Genomic DNA, 15,649 nt, shown 5'->3' on the forward strand with positions numbered 1-15,649 from the left:
GCAATTAGTCACTAACACTGAAAACACAAGCAAAATCTAGCTGCTTAATTGAAGATGGATTTTAAGTTGCTGATGAAAAGAACCTTCTTTGGGAAATGGAAAGCCTTTCTTACACAGCTAGTAAAGTATGTTAATCCTTTCTTGACTTAAATGATACAAATTTGATCCAGAACTACCAAATGCCCTAAATATGCTTGCAGTTGCTGTTCAAATATTTGCTTTTCTTTTTTGCTTCTCTTATTGTTTTATTTCTTTGCTCCCCCCCCCCCCCCCCCCCCAGAGCAGAGCTGTTGCTCTGCAGGGTGAGTAGTTGCTGGGCTCAGTCCCAGGGGAGGATGCAGATTCCCTGGTGAAGAGATGCTCCTGAGGGACACACTGAGTGTTGCTCACCCAGGTTTTGCGCACACCAGGTCTCCTGGCATTTTTCAGACCTCCCTGCAGCCCATTCCTTCCCGTTGGGGCTCCCTCCACCCCATCTCCTGATGCACTAGTTTCCTAAATCCAGTGTTTGATCATATTCCTGCTCCGTTTCTCTTCTGTCCTGCTCACTACCATTATTGCTCTGTTCTTTTCATGTGTTTCATCTCCCCTCTTCCTTCCTTCCTCATCTCTCTGGGAAGAATATCATGGCCAGGAATCAACGTTTTACCTTTGAAGACAGTCCAGAGCAAAGATCTGGGAAAGTGTCGTGTGTCCAGTTCCTGCAGGCCCTGGGTGTGTGCACCACTGTAAGCTGTGCTCAGGCTGCTGCTCTTGGAAATAGCTGCCATGGTCCTTCTTTATCATCCATTTCCCAATTATCGTAATTTTCTCCACTGAAACCAAAGTCAGGGGCTTTCTTGCCTTTTCATACCTCAAATTGAAAGTCAGTCACAGGTATTATACAGAAGTTACAACACTTCAGGCAAAAAGCAAACAATTCTTGTGTTGTACACAAAATTTTCTGGGTTTGGTGTGCTACAGGAGGTCTGATTTTATGCAGATTTTAGAAGATATTTCTGCCAATACCCAAAAAAGAGATCTTTGCACCCGGTACGCACAGCTTGCAAAACTAAGACATCTCTGCAAGGTTTCTCCCAAAGAATAGATGTACTGCCCTAAGTGTTTGAGAGGATGAGACGAAATGGCCTCAAGTTGTGCCAGGGGTGGGATTAGGATTAGGATATTATGAAAAATTTCTTTCCTGAAGGGGTTATTAAACATTGGAACAGGCTGCCCAGGGATGTGGTGGAGTCACCCTCCCTGGAGGGATTTAAAAAATGTGTGGATATGGCACTTGATGACATGGTTTAATGGTGAACATGGTGGTGGTGCTGCTGGGTTGATGGTTGGGCTTGATGATTTTAGAGATATTTTCCAGCCTTAACGAGTCTGTGATTTTATTAGCACTAATTTTTGTTTTGTGGGAGACAGCCTTTGCACTTGTCCTGTTTGGGGTTCCCATCACCTCTCTCTAAAGGCAGGGTGCAGCTGCAGCCTGAACTCTCCCTCTCCAAATGCTCCTACTTTAAAGCCAAGGCTGAGGTGCTGAGCCAAGCGGATTTTTCCTGAGAAATGTGAACGGAGTTTAACAACAAAGGTGTCTTGGCAAGATGCTGTGCACAATGACTAACGTTCTGCTTTCACACCTCGTTGGTTTTCGCAGACATTTTAATCGTGCTGTGAAACCAAGACTTCCAACATTTTCTTTCTGCAGTCTTTGGTTTTAGTTAATTTGTGTCTGGTTACGCTGTCTGGAGGTATCAGGGGGGTCAGTGGTTCAGATGTTTATGTGGCGGTTGGGAGGCAAGGAGTCAAGTCTGTGCTTTGGCAAGGAATTCCGTGTTAGCCTCAGCAGCATGGAGAGGTGTCTTTGCAGCTGCTCTGCTGCCTGTAGCGAGGGATGGATACCACTTTCCTACATCAGACACGTGCACCAGACTGATAAATGTGTTGTATATTAAAAAATACAAATGCTGTTCTTACGCAGGCTGAGTAAGTGCTTGAGATTTACTGGAGGACTTAAAGGACAAGGGAGTTGCAGAGCAGCAAAAGTAGACAAAATCCTCAGTCCTGTTTTCACAAACAACTCAGGTCACAAAATCTGAAGCATATTCTACTAGTTGAACAGCTAAAATATTTGTTTCATTTTGAGTTCTTTCACCTAAATTGAAGTGTTACAAAATGGAAGATCTCACTGATCTTGAATGGCATGAGCTAAATTCTGGTGGAGGTTGGGGGGAAAATATGGCAAACTCAGAAGTTTAGGAGAACTTTGCCCTGGGGTTTAGTGTCTGGGTGGCTTAGTATTGGGCTGCTAAATAATTCAGATACAGGGTCATAATTCAGATCATTGTGATGAGGTACTGGTACAAAATTCTAGAGAGCATCCTTTCTTAGTCTGCTGGAGCAAATTTCAGGGGAGATACTGTGGTCACCAAGTAAATTTCATGCTTGGGAGACACTTGTGGTACTGCTCAGTGATTTAAGACTTGCCAGGACACAACCTGATTTCTTGAGAGCACGGAGGTGAGGTCAAACACTTTTACCTCCTGTTGCTTTATGTCACATCTTTAAGTGATGCTGGAGGGAGTTTTGTTTCAGGCTCAAACAAGGCAGTTTCTCCCACCACCCAAAGTCAGACTTAGAAAAGGAGTAACTTAGAAAAGAAGTTTTAGCTAGGAGGTTTCCTGAGGTATGCTCTGTAATCAGGGGAGATTCAAAGCAGGAGCTGGAGGCTTGGAGCTCCTGAGTGGTGGTGGCCTCTCAAGGCAAGCTTGTGCTGCAGGCTTACAGGGGCACAAGGATCAGTCACCCAGTTTCTTTTCATCACATATTCAGGAGGAAATCAGGGCCCCTCAACGTTGTTGAGTGTCTCTGCTGAGCACCCCGTATTTCAGAGCAGCTTCTCAGACTCCTCTAAGCGATTTATGCCATGAGGGGAACAAGACTTCCTTTTCTGAGCTGAGATCTGATTGTGGCGTGGATCACGAAGTGCTTTGAGACAGCTTTGAATATGGATAGAATAAAATCCTTCCCGCTGCTCAAGAGCATTGAAGTTATTATGGAGAAAGTTGCTGATTCCTCTGAACTCTCTGATAGCATTAACATGTATTCTTGTTTCTCTCTAGCCTCAGGCAGCTTTACAAAGAGATGTGTTTAGAGTGCAGACAATCACCCATACCCAGCAGAATGTGCCTGATGTAAAAGGATGTCTCTGACTGTGTGTATGACTTGCAAGAAGCATAATACACATTTTGTAGATTGTATGTTCGGCTTTTTTCACTTGCTGAATGTCTCAGGGTATTTGTCTCTTTGCAAGTATGGCTTAGTGTTGTATAGCAATGAGTCCAAGTTTTGTTAGCAAAATGCTGAATGCACAGTAAGCGAATTTTGCAGAACTGGGTCACCAGAAGGTTCTTCCTTTCTCATCTTTAAGCCCCTGAACAATTTTCTCCTGAATGGTGGTGGTGTATCCTTTGTTGACAGTTTATTTGATTTGTAACTCTTAGAGGGCTGGAGAATACTTCAAACCAGTTCTTAAACTAAAAATGCTCTTTAAGTCTTTTGATAATGTTGGATGACACTGTGGCACAATAGCTGACTATGCCATATTTGTTGTCTTTTCCAGACTAATGGACACATATCTGGGAATGGAGATGTTTATCAAGAAAGGCTGGCTCGTCTGGAAAATGATAAGGAATCTCTTGTTCTGCAAGTGAGTTGTCACCCAAATTATTTTTTTCTGCTCTTGCATTCACAAGACTGTCTGATAGTGTGTGATAAAACCTCTGAGGATTTTTTTGGAGTTGTGATGACTTGGACAGTGTTCAGAAGACTTGCTGGTATGTGAGAATTAAGCCAGATTAGGGAAAGGTGCGAATTTAGATTGCAGGAAAAATCTAAAGGTCGTTCTGTCTGTGTAGCTGTTCTCTTTGAATTTTGTTAGCGGAGCAGGTCTGTAGAGCAGCCACCTACTTACATCCACATGTATCCTTAAGATCCCCATTTCCCAGGGCCATTCACATGATGTCTGCATCAGGAGACAGTTGTCCTGTCCTTAGGAAAGATGAGAGGGCTGCAGGACGGGCCAGCGGGCAGAAGGAGACAAGCAGGTTCCTTGGTGGTCCTGCTCACCTGCTGCTGGGCTGGACGGGGTCAGCCCTGGCTGCTCTGGCTGCTGGATTCCTCTTGCTGTTGGAGCTGGGAATATCTGGCACCCCTTGAACTGCACAGGTGGCATTCCCTGATGTGGACCCAGCCCAGGAGCTGTGACAGCACTGAGCTCTGCTTTAGGCAGCTCACCCTCCTTCCCAGCAGTAATCTGTCTGCAGTCTTAAAAATGTTGTCTTGGTCTTACCCAGCCTCTTGGCTCTGTGTTTTAACCTCCTTTGCTTTTATTGTTCTGAAAAGGGGAAAGTGCTTGTTATGGTACACTGTGTGCAATCACTTGGGAAGGAGAATAAATTATAAGCAGTGAGGTTTATGTGGTGGTTAAGGTAGGAGCTAACGGGTTAATGTATCGTCACAGCAAAGGCATAATCACTGGTAGTGAAATGCAGCAGCCACCCCTTGTGAAAACTTTCAGTGAGAGAAGGGGAGCTGCATAATTGCAATGTGTCTGCCAGAACTTTGGCTGAAGTTTTAGTAAGTGTGAGGGGAGAGCCTTCCCTGTTCTCCTGTTCCTTTTGCAAGTGTTGTGTTCACTGCAGAGCTCTGCTGCTCCTCTTCCTCCCCTGCATGGTCCCAATTAATCTTTGGCCCAACCAGCACTGTTACTCACCTGCAGTTCTTCATGTGGCACAGGTGCAAGGTATTAAACATGCATCACTTTTTTCCTACTGTCCAGGTAAGTGTGCTTACAGACCAGGTGGAGGCCCAAGGAGAAAAGATCCGGGATCTGGAGTTCTGCCTGGAGGAGCACAGGGAGAAGCTGAATGCCACGGAGGAGATGCTGCAGCAGGTATTTCACAGCTCCGTGTCTGTCTTGCCGTCTTGTCTTCTTCTGTCTTAAACTTTGGTGAGAGCAGTGCCCTTCAAGGTGTTGCAGCCCATGATATCTCTTAACTAAGGGATAATTTTCTACCATGTTGTCTTTAAAGTCTTTGTACTTAGTAATGTCAGTGCTGCTTTATGCTGCAGGAATCCAGTTCTGCTCTCCTTTGAGTCCTTCCCCACTGAACTTCAAAGAGCCTTAGATTAAAGCCTCTGGCTGGATGGGTGGATTCCCCTTACAGCTCCTTGCTGCCCAGAGCAACTGTGATGACAGACAGGGTTTTTTCTTGTCCTGGCAGCCAGCCCGTGATAGTGCCCCCGTGATCCCAGATGCATCCTAGGTGCCTGGAATCTGTCAGATGGATAATAGCTGTGTCTCAGGGCTTCACATAGTGCAAGGATGAGGGCGATGCTATTCCCCATGAAGGAGACCTTTAGCTGTCAAAATAAATTACTGGTTTCTTCCCCTTGGGTAAATAATTCTGTTCTCTTCCTCTTTATCTTGAATCAGGAGCTTTTAAGCAGAACAACCCTTGAAACTCAGAAGCTGGATCTTATGGCAGAGATTTCCACTCTGAAATTAAAGCTTACATCTGTAGAGAAGGATAGATTGGACTATGAGGACAGATTCAGAGACACAGAGGTGAGTAAACCCCAACAGGATAAATTGTGAAAGCTGTGTGTGTCTTCACATTACCTGAACATTTTCTGGGATTTTTTTTCTTTTCTTTTTTTTTTTTTTTTTTTTTTTGTCAGGCAAAAAGAGGACTCATCTTTAATGTTAGAACATGTTCCTTTTAAAGTAAAAAGTGTCCTCTTCGTTAAATTCTGGTTTTACAAAGGAAGATTTCCGAAGGCAGTTTTTGATTCTGGCTGTCAGGTCTCAGGAGAGATGGATTTAGGTTGGATTTAAATAAAATCATGAGCATACTGCACTCTCCCGACCCCACATGAAGCTGTCACCTTCTGAGTAAGGCATGTCTGAGGCAAGTGCTTCAGCTTGATGTGAGCACAAAAAGCACCCATGTGCAGAGACACGGCACAGTAAAAGAACTTTGGGGGTTGGTAGCAGAGACTGAGCTAACTCAGTTGTGGGGTTGTTGGGAAGCCTGACTTCAGACCCCAGCCTTACAGGAGCCCAGGACCAGCGGCTGGGGGGAACAGAGCCTGGTGGAACTGCCATCCCTGGCAGCGCTCTCCAGAGGCATTTCCCTCTGTGCTGCAGGTCTGTGTAGCTGGACCTCAGTCATGTTGGAAGCCAGAAAGCCTCAAAGCAGGTGGGCAAACCCAGGAAACCCCAATTATCAGCTAAGCTGTCCTGACAGGATGATAGAGCCCATCATATCAGAAATACCTCAGAGTCTGCCTATGAAGCAGAACGAAATTTCCAGTTCTGGATATGTAAATAAGCTGAAATGTCAGGTGTTCGTTATGATTGTGGATGTTCCAAATGTCATTTGTGTCTAGAAGGAAATAAGCCATATTGCCATTGATAGGACACAAAATTGCCCTTTCCACTTCCGCCAGGGTTTTCCCAGCTCCTCAGTTTCCAGCAAAGAATCATTCCTCACTTGTGTTGCAAGCACAAGAGCTAAAGTCAGACTTGCTTTGGGATTGCGCTTTGGACCTCTCTGAAGTAATCTGCAGACCCAAAGAAGTCCACAGGTTGACAATAAATGACTTGTGTCACTTTCAGATTTGAACGTGATTCTTTGGGTAGTGACAGCAGTATTCATTCCTGCTTGGGTGCCGCCAGGCTGTGGGATGGATTCCTGTTGCCTCCTGTTATTTTTCCCTCTAGTTTGGTAACAGGTGTTACGTGAAGGATCCCAGCACAGGCTTCAAAGCAGCTGATTTTGCAGTGCAGATGAGCTCTGTGCACGGCATTGCTGGAGAAATTGGCAGAGGGGAAGGGTGGAGGGAATCACTGAAGGTCTCCTGCATCCGTAGGAGGTGTGTGTAAGAGCTGGCTGCTCTCACAGCTCTCCCGGGACTCTGCCCACACAGAACTCAGCTCTTTCATGAATTACAGCACACGGCAAATAACTGTGGGCTGACACTTACTCTAAGCAGCCCAAATGAGGGATAAACAAGCTGGCACCAGCAGTAAATGGCTGTGGGGAGGCAAGGTTTGGTCCAGAAGACCACAGGGAGCAGGTGCTTTCCTACCTGGGTTCTATTGTATCTTCATCTGCAAACACCCGGTGGTTTCTTGTGCTTTCTAGAACTGGTAACAAATATGACTGAGCTTTGAGTGATTTGCTTCCTCTAGATCTGTCCCTATTTTTACTGAATATTGTAGAGTTCTCCTGGACTCCCTCTTTCTTTGTTTCCCCCCTGAACTGCAGTCTCTCCATAACTTCATTGCACAGCTCAGCATACCAGGAAGGTGGACATGGAGCTGCAGGTTCCCAGAAAAATGGTTCCAGTGTGGAGAGTACACCACGAACTGCAAATCTGTAATCTCTGTGCAAGAGGCTTATCTTCTATGAAGACCTCTCTCTTTGAAATACACTAAATGCCTTTGATAAAAATAACCTAAATGTTATTTAAGTAGTAGTTACTGTAATTAGGGACTGTATGGATTTATATCAAGAGTATTTATGCCAGAACTGATGAACTATTACTAAAATGTTTCTCTCTCCGTTTGAAAATCAGAATGATGTAGTTTAGTGTGATATATATTATTATGTTGTTTCTTCTTTATTTCAATACTTTACAGCTGTAAAAGTGCTTAGGCTTAAACACTGGAAGGGATATTATGTCTTAATTTCCATTTGGTTCAGTGAAAATATGAAAGTCTAATTAGCTGTAAGGGTCTCAGCCCTTACAAAATTTCTAACAGATATTTTGCAGACAGTACTTATTCAGAAGTATACAGTATTTTATTCAGTGTTGATCTAATTATATTGCTGTTTATCAGTTATTTTAGAAGAGTTTAGTATTTAAATGAATATTTAAAATATTTTACCCTAAAACACATTATGGCATTTATGTGGAATGATTGAAATGGAAAAAGATTCATACCCAAACTAGGAAAGCAAAACTATGAATATTGCTTCTGGTTTTATTTAGGGAAAAGAAAAAAATTGATGTCTGACAACTTGTGGAGCTACTGTCTCCTACAGAATTACCATTCTGATTAAATCCTTCATATTATCCATTTGTTACTTATGTCTGTCGTTGCAACTTCCCATTCCAGCTTGGTTGGTTACTCATATTCCCCATTCTTTGTGTAAACAGATGCCTCACTAGTTCTTTGTGCTCTAGGATTTGCTGTCTAGATGTTCACAAACACCCAGCTTTTTCAAAGCTAATTGTGTACTTAATAGAGATTTGTAATTGTTCTGTTCTTTGAGTTAATCCAGTATTTCCACTTTCTCAGCAGACACCAGCATTATTTTCCTTGAGGAACATGGCTGGTCTGAGTTGGGCTGAGTTTATGTAAGAAAATACCCACCCTGCAAGGGGGTGGTTTATTTAGGAAGGAGTCCATAGCCAGACTGGGCCTTTGAAGCAGCAGCCGGAGGGTAAAACTGGGAATTCTTTGGGATTTATCCACCATCACCTCCAGTCTGGTTGCAAGATTGTTCTGTTTTCTGTATCACACTGAATATTTTAAAAGTCACGTAGTTCAAGTGACAAATGGCAAATAGCTTCAGCAGTGAGTTCCACACAGCATATTTTGACATTGCATCATGCTGCAGGAGAGGAAAGCCCCAAACAAATCAATTGTCAAGGCATTTCAGGTGTACCTGAATTAGAAAATCATAGATTAGAAGTTGTATTTACGCAAAGCATGAAAATGTTCTGTATTTTCACTTTCCTCGTTGTTCTGAGAATTGAACTTGGATCTTTCTGAAGAAATACAGATGCTGCTCTCTTAGCATCAGGTTCGTTAAGCACAAAATAATAATCAGAGGCTCGTAAGCTTAGGAAGTGTGGTGTGGGGCTGGAAGGCAGGTGTTACCAGGGAGCCAAGAATACCCTCTAAATGTCAGCTGGTGGCTTGTTAATTTATAAATATAAATTTCTATTAATTATACTATTAGCTCTGAAAAACTGTGCTTAGAGCTGTTAGCTCAACATGCAGCATTACTTGACCTGGATAGGGTTTGCCTCAGATATAGGATAGAAAGCAAACCTAAAGACCGTAAAAATTCCTTATTTGAGGGTGCTGAAGCCTTGGCACAGGTTTTTCAGAGAAGTTGTGGCTTCCCCTGGATCCCTGGCAGTGTCCAAGGCCAGGGTGGACAGGGCTCTGAGCAACCTGAAATAGTGGGAGGTGTCCCTGCCCATGGCAGGGGTTGGAACTGGATGGGCTTTAAGGTCCCTCCCAACCCAAACCATTCTCTGACCTAGAAGATGAGGAGGCTTGGTGGAGCAGTCAGACTCGATATTGGTTTGACCAGGGAGGCTGGGGGCACTCAAGTTTGATCCCCAAACCTGGCAGGATCCATCAGGAGTTTGAGCTAGTCTCCCGAAGAGCTCAGATGTGAGTTTATGATGGCTCTGAGTTTCTTCCAAGCCAGGCTGAATTTGCAAAGCCCAGATGTAGTGGTGCCACTGATGCTTAAGCACAGGTGCCTTTGCTTGTAGAAACCTGTGATGGCTCCTCTGTTCAGCCCTCAGTGAGATGCCTCTTTTAAGTGGTGGAAATACGGATTTTTACAGTGTAATCACTTCATATTTAGAAAAAAGCAGGTGATGGCTGGTGAGCCTGGGGTGGGAGGGACTGCAGAGGGAGGATGTGGCTGCTACATGTTGAACGATGTCTGCCACTGTTTCCTATTGCCCATCCTTAGTATTGAGCTCCAGGCAGCTGAACAGAGAAGCAGGAGGCCTTTCCTGGCCCTGAGCACAGGGAACACAACTTCAATTTATGTCTCCCTTTGTCCTCTGCCCTCTTACATTCGGTGCAGTAACACAGTAACTGAGAAGCTCGGTCTCTGGATATTTAGGAAACTCTGAGTTGCTTGACTTAGTGATGGATTTGGGTGATGTGGTTTTGTGTACTGAGATCTTTTTATGCCTGGTTTTCTTGTTGTTACAGTCTTAGCAATCCTTCTGTTTTGTTTACTGAAGTTCTTCGTTGTTTCTGGTTGTCTTTTTCCCTCCACTCAGGATTTGATCCAGGAAATAAACGAGTTGCGGTTGAGGGTGGGAGAAATGGACAATGAAAGACTCCAGTATGAGAAAAAACTGAAAACAACCAAAGTAAGTGAGGCTGAGGGGAAGAAGCAGAGATGGGTGTAAATCAGACTTTAGGAATTTACTCTTTTCCCTAATCCTTGCCTGCACCCTGCAAAATCCTGAGCGCTCTCAGGTTCTGGGGTTTCATGGTTCTCACTTAGCAGCAGTAGCTGTTCCCAGATTTCATGCTGTGGTTTTCAGCTTGAGCATTGGTTTTTTTATGAAGGGTAACTTACCATGCTGTTAACAGTAAATTTATTACTGTTTAGACCTTAGTTACACATGTGTGTCAAGAAATACTGGTTGCAGTGTGTTAAGGTGTATGCCACAGGTTAAAAACAGCATTTGTTTTCTCCTAAATGTGCTAAAAATAAACCCCTTCTAAGGAGAAAGCATTCACAAGTGTTTCTAGCAGCCTGTTTCTCTAACTGTCTAACTTCTCTTTGCCATTTAGCCTTGTCTCTTTTCTACCTTTAGTTCTCTCTCACTCCTCTGTCTCTGTTACCAGTCTTTAATGGCCAAACTTTCTAGCATGAAAATCAAAGTGGGTCAGATGCAGTATGAAAAGCAGCGGATGGAGCAAAAAAGCCAGATGCTAAAGGTGTGGTAGTTTCTGGGTAATGCTGGGCCTGTTTTGAATCCTTCATGTTCCACCCTTTACTGGTCTGTCCTGTACTGTGCTGTCATGCTCTGTTCTTCATTAATTGCTGTGTGTTGATATGCAGTGTGCCCTTCCTCATTAGATGTGGAAAGCTCTTTATGTAGATATTCCTCGTAAACAGCTTTTCTGTTGCAGGGGAGAGGATTTTCCTGCTCTGAACCTTGCACAGGTTACACATAATGGCATTAGACTTGGGTTAAAATCACTCCCCTTCCAAGGGAAGATTGTCTCATCTGCAGCTTACATCCATTATTCAAACAGAACTTTTTATCACCCTTTTAAAGAAAATGTATTCATGAAAACTAGCTGGGAAATAGTGATTCTTCTATACTGTCCCCTCTCCCACATGTAAATTTGCATATTGTGCTTCTAATTCAGGGGAAGAAATACACATTGACAACCACATGCAGCTCTAGATGCCTGTGGGTATAACAGCAGCTTCTCAAGTGACCAAGAAATGGTCTTGTTTTGAAGTAGCATGGATCCTGCACTGGCAGAAATCCCATCATAATCAGTGCCAACTTGGAGCACTGGAGAATTGTAATTGCCCAGCCACGCTTGTGGAAAAAGCTTTGATTTCTTGACAATTTTAAAGTTGAGCTATTTTTTTAACGATATTTTAGAGCAAACAGGATCCAATTTCAGGAGATTCCATAGCTGGGCAACAGTTGGGGTTGCAAACGTCACTTTGTATTTGCAACGGGTCATCTGAGGGTAGCTCAGGAAAACACCTAAGCTACACTATTCTAGTTTGGTTTATTCCATGAAGGATTGAAAACATCATTTAGAAGCTGTAAATGCCAAATGATGAGTCTTGCCTTGTTTTGCTTTGTTTACAAACTGAACAAATTAAATTTTCAGTGTTGGGTACAGTTGCAGTGAGGGTCCTGTCTTGATGATGCTGTTGCACAAGATATCCTCGGACATCAAAGAAACATGTTACTAAACTGGGTAGGATTTGACTCAAATTTTAAAAAGTTAAATGCATGGATCTGTGCCAGTCACTTGCTAGTGCAGATGGTTAGATCTAAGTTAAAACTTGACAGCATTTTTCTAATACACCCCAACTCCCTCAAACACCATCTGTCTTATTCCCAGGAATCTCAGCTCTAAGCTTTCTTTCTTAATGCTTGATCAGCAAACCCAAACTGTGGCAGAGGTACCACATTTTTGTCTGAAGTGCTTTCCAGTATGTGTCCATGTGCTTGCTGGTGTTGTGATTGATTTTTCTTCCATAGAAGCAGTGGTTAATTTCTGAAACTCTCCTCAGCCTGGTATAAGCACAGTTTCGGAATTGTTCGGCTTCAAATATGCAAAATGCCCTGTAAATACCAAAAAAAAGTATGGAAATGTTAGCATTCAGCCTTTTCACCTGCATTCGTTTTCTGTCTCTGCAAGGTTAAACAAATAAGAAAACTGTTGGGTTTTTTCCCCCTTTTACTCTTTCGTCTTTAAATTTGGATGTGAAGTTCCTTTCCAATTATGCACGAGACCAACAATTTCAGACCACAGACCCCCTGATTTTGCTCTGTTATGGGCTCAGAGGTCTGTTGGGGTGTTCAGAGTCACTTTGGTGGGTGCACCTCAGGCAGTGTTAAATGTCAAGGGCCCTCAGTCACTTCCACCAGCTGAGGACCTGTCCACTGTGCTTCCTAGGAGGGAACTGTAGAAACATCTCAGCCGCCTGTGGAAGCTGTCACTGAGTGCCTCTGTGTCTTTACAGGATGAACTATCAGCTCTGAAAGACAAACTAGAGCAGAAGGAAGCTGAGGTGAAAAGGTTGCACGAAAAATTGGTTTGCAAGCTGAAAGGAGAAGGGGTTGAAATACTGGACAGAGGTAAGAAAAAGGGAGGTTCTGTCACCGTGTCCTCCTCAGTTGTCTCATCTGAGGTCATGTTTCCTAGTAGAGGAAATAACTGATAAAAGCCTCAATTTTCCTGAACTATGTTTTGATGTTTACCTCTTGAAATATATTTAGAGGGTGTTGATGATGCAAGTGCTGAGCTTACTGTCACAGCAAGGTCTTGGTCAAATTTAAACAAGACAAAAAAAATCCCTATTTAGCTCCTTATGTGACTTACATGGGGCCTCAAAAATACAGTTTATACTGGCTGAGAAATTTTTAAACTAATTTCAACAAATGCTCCAAAAACGTTGTGTTGAAAAGGAAGCTTCCTGGTAAAGACCTGGAAAAACCATCCTGCAGACAAAAGTATCAAGGATTGACTCTGGATTTGTGTGCTCGTTAAGTCTAAACCTTAATTAAGCTTGGATTAGCACAGAAATTTTACATGCTGGGTAATTCTTTTATTTGCTTGTAAAGAAGAAACTATCAGTATTTCTTTGAGGGAATCTTAGATTGAGGACTTATTTAAAACCAGATTTTTTTGTTAAAACATCACAGAAATTTTCCACAGACTTTTTTGACCTGATGTAATTTCAATTTTAAATATATCTTACCAATAGTTATTCCTGATTTTAAGATTGTGCTTTTGAAGTATGTTTTTAGAAAAAGAGATGCGTGCGAGATTAATCTCCTCCCCTGACCTGAGGAGGAATATGCTGTGTGTAGATTGTCACATTTTATTTCATGAAATGGTGTTTTCAAAACCACTGCTTAAGATCACTAAAAGTGATCACAATGAACTGCGATTCTATTTTTTTTAAAGAACATTTAAATGTGAACAGGGTCTGACTTCATTGCATTCATGACTACTTATATAGGGCTTTTTTTCCCCTGGGGAACTACTTGAACTCTTATTACCCTCTGGTCCTCAGCTTTATGGTTTTCAGTGTAGCTCAGCAGATCTTTTGCTGTGATGAAACATGTTTTATCTGCCTTGGACTGATATTAAAAAATTCTGTTTGCTGATAACAAATTATCTGCCTCATTAGCTGAATGAAGTGAGGAAGAGTTGACTCATTAAGTATCAATAATATCTTAAAAGTTATTTCATGTCATAACCTTCATGCTAATTTCCAATCCAATGGATTTTCCCCGCACAGATGAAAATTGTAAAAAGAAGCTCAAAGATAAAAGTAAGGTTCCTGATGTCTTTCCATGAGCATTTGCATTCCAGAAGTGCTTTCCAGAATAGCTTTCTGCATGTGTTTGCAAAACTGCTTTAACAAACATCGTTAGGTTGCATCATCTATAACCCTTAGTTACACTTAGAGTAAAACTGGAGAGCAAGAGTGAGTAAATCACACTTGAAACCCAAAGTTTTTGAAGAAAACCTGATAGATGATGGAAGATTGGGTCTTGGAAAAGCTCACAAAGCAGTTGCCTCTCAGTGAAATGCAGTTGCAATCCAGTAGCCCAGATTTTTCAGCCAGCATAACTGAGAGACAGTCACTGGAACTGGATCAGGTGCTGGTTTAGCCCGATGTGTCTAAATGTCTTTCATCTAGAAAGCCAGCCAGGCAGATTCTTTTCTTCATGCATTTCATTAAGGAGGAGATGGTTCTTCCTGCTCTGTTTGCTTTCCATGAATTTTTAGGGAGTTGAAACAAAGCTTTTTTGCTTGTGAGTTTGGCCACCTGCTTACATTTGTAGTGAAATTTGAATTTTACTTCATTTATGCAAGGTATATCTTTAGGAAAAAATGGAGATTATTTCCATTCTTTTTGAATTCCTAGTCCACACCGCCTCCGGAACATACATGTTCCCATGTATTTCTGCTTCTTGGTAAATAAGGATTATAGATGAAGCACTGTTGTCTGTGTTAGGAACTTTTCCCAGGCCTGAACTGCAATGTAATATTCCAGCATGACTGCTCATCACAGCAAATACCTGTATCATTCCACTGTGCCCTCCTCATTGCTCCATCCGTCCTGGATTAGGGCTGAGCATCAGTGCACGGTGCTTCCTTCATCACATCCATTATCCCATGGCTCTGTCGAGTCGGTTTGTGAGATGCTGTTTGGGGCGGTCGTTGACTGTTGTACAGAGGATGTGCTTTATTGCATTCCAAATGTAATGTTTTTGTATTATTATTTTGGACTTCTTGTTTTGCAGGTATTTGGTTGTTTTAAAGATAGAGATAGTGAAAGTCAAGCAGTAGTTTCACTCTTGACTTTTCCATTCTTGTAAGGCTTGGAGAGGGGTGGGGAGAAGAAGGAGAGTTTCCTGCATTTCATAATTACCTTGATAAAAAATGTCAGACAAGAGGTTTTGAAGAAAAATAGCTTCCTTCTTTGTGTTTGCATTTAAAAAAAGTATTTAAATGGCATATGTTTTGTCTGTAAATTTGTCAATCTACTTTCAGATATTACTGAGTTGCTTCTAGATTTTTTTGTTTTTCTTGTTTCCTTACACGGTCTTATTTAAATTGACTTGGAGAACTGTATTGTGTTTTTAGATATAGAGGTACAGAAAATGAAGAAGGCGGTAGAATCTCTAATGGCAGCAAATGAAGAGAAGGTAGCAAAGTCATTATTTTTTCAATAATCATTCATTAGACTGATTTAAATCTTTACGAAAACCTTCACATACGAGCTTTTCACAATTCAATTAAAAATCAGATTTGTAAGAATCAACAGTTTTCTGCAGTCAGAAAAATCAGATTTGTATGAATTGGTGATTTTCTGCAGTCAGAAGCATTGCAGTGCCTTTAAAGGGGCTATGAGGATTTATGAGCTCTCTGCATCGGCACAGGGTCTGTACAGAGTCCTTACACTGTTGTTTTGTTGAATTCAGTGTGATTAATTTGTGTTCTGCAAACGTAAAGATCTCCATACAAGTGCCAGATCACAGGCTGTGTTTCCAGAAGGGCTTTGCTGTGAAGTATGGATTATTTTCATACATGGTTTTATGCTTT

At 42.3% G+C, this 15,649-nt stretch overlaps 1 protein-coding gene across 13 annotated transcripts in view; it reads left to right on the forward strand.

Annotated features, from left to right (window-relative positions):
- Positions 1 to 15,649, forward strand: part of PPFIBP1 (PPFIA binding protein 1) — a 101,091-nt gene that overhangs the window by 64,355 nt on the left and 21,087 nt on the right. For 5 of the 13 annotated variants that reach the window (XM_066183724.1, XM_066183726.1, XM_066183725.1 and 2 more), the window contains 8 exons: positions 3,611 to 3,697; positions 4,829 to 4,942; positions 5,486 to 5,617; positions 10,099 to 10,191; positions 10,676 to 10,768; positions 12,552 to 12,666; positions 13,836 to 13,868; positions 15,191 to 15,252. In XM_066183724.1, coding sequence (XP_066039821.1) covers positions 3,611 to 3,697; positions 4,829 to 4,942; positions 5,486 to 5,617; positions 10,099 to 10,191; positions 10,676 to 10,768; positions 12,552 to 12,666; positions 13,836 to 13,868; positions 15,191 to 15,252 — 729 coding nt within the window. The remainder of the gene's footprint in view (positions 1 to 3,610; positions 3,698 to 4,828; positions 4,943 to 5,485; positions 5,618 to 10,098; positions 10,192 to 10,675; positions 10,769 to 12,551; positions 12,667 to 13,835; positions 13,869 to 15,190; positions 15,253 to 15,649) is intronic. The other 8 variants (XM_066183730.1, XM_066183735.1, XM_066183732.1 and 5 more) reach the window with 3 other exon arrangements.

This window comes from Chamaea fasciata, unplaced genomic scaffold (genome assembly GCF_029207755.1).
Source record: "Chamaea fasciata isolate MVZ Bird 193981 ecotype frontalis unplaced genomic scaffold, bChaFas1.0.hap1 SCAF_5, whole genome shotgun sequence".
Taxonomy (NCBI): domain Eukaryota; kingdom Metazoa; phylum Chordata; class Aves; order Passeriformes; family Sylviidae; genus Chamaea; species Chamaea fasciata.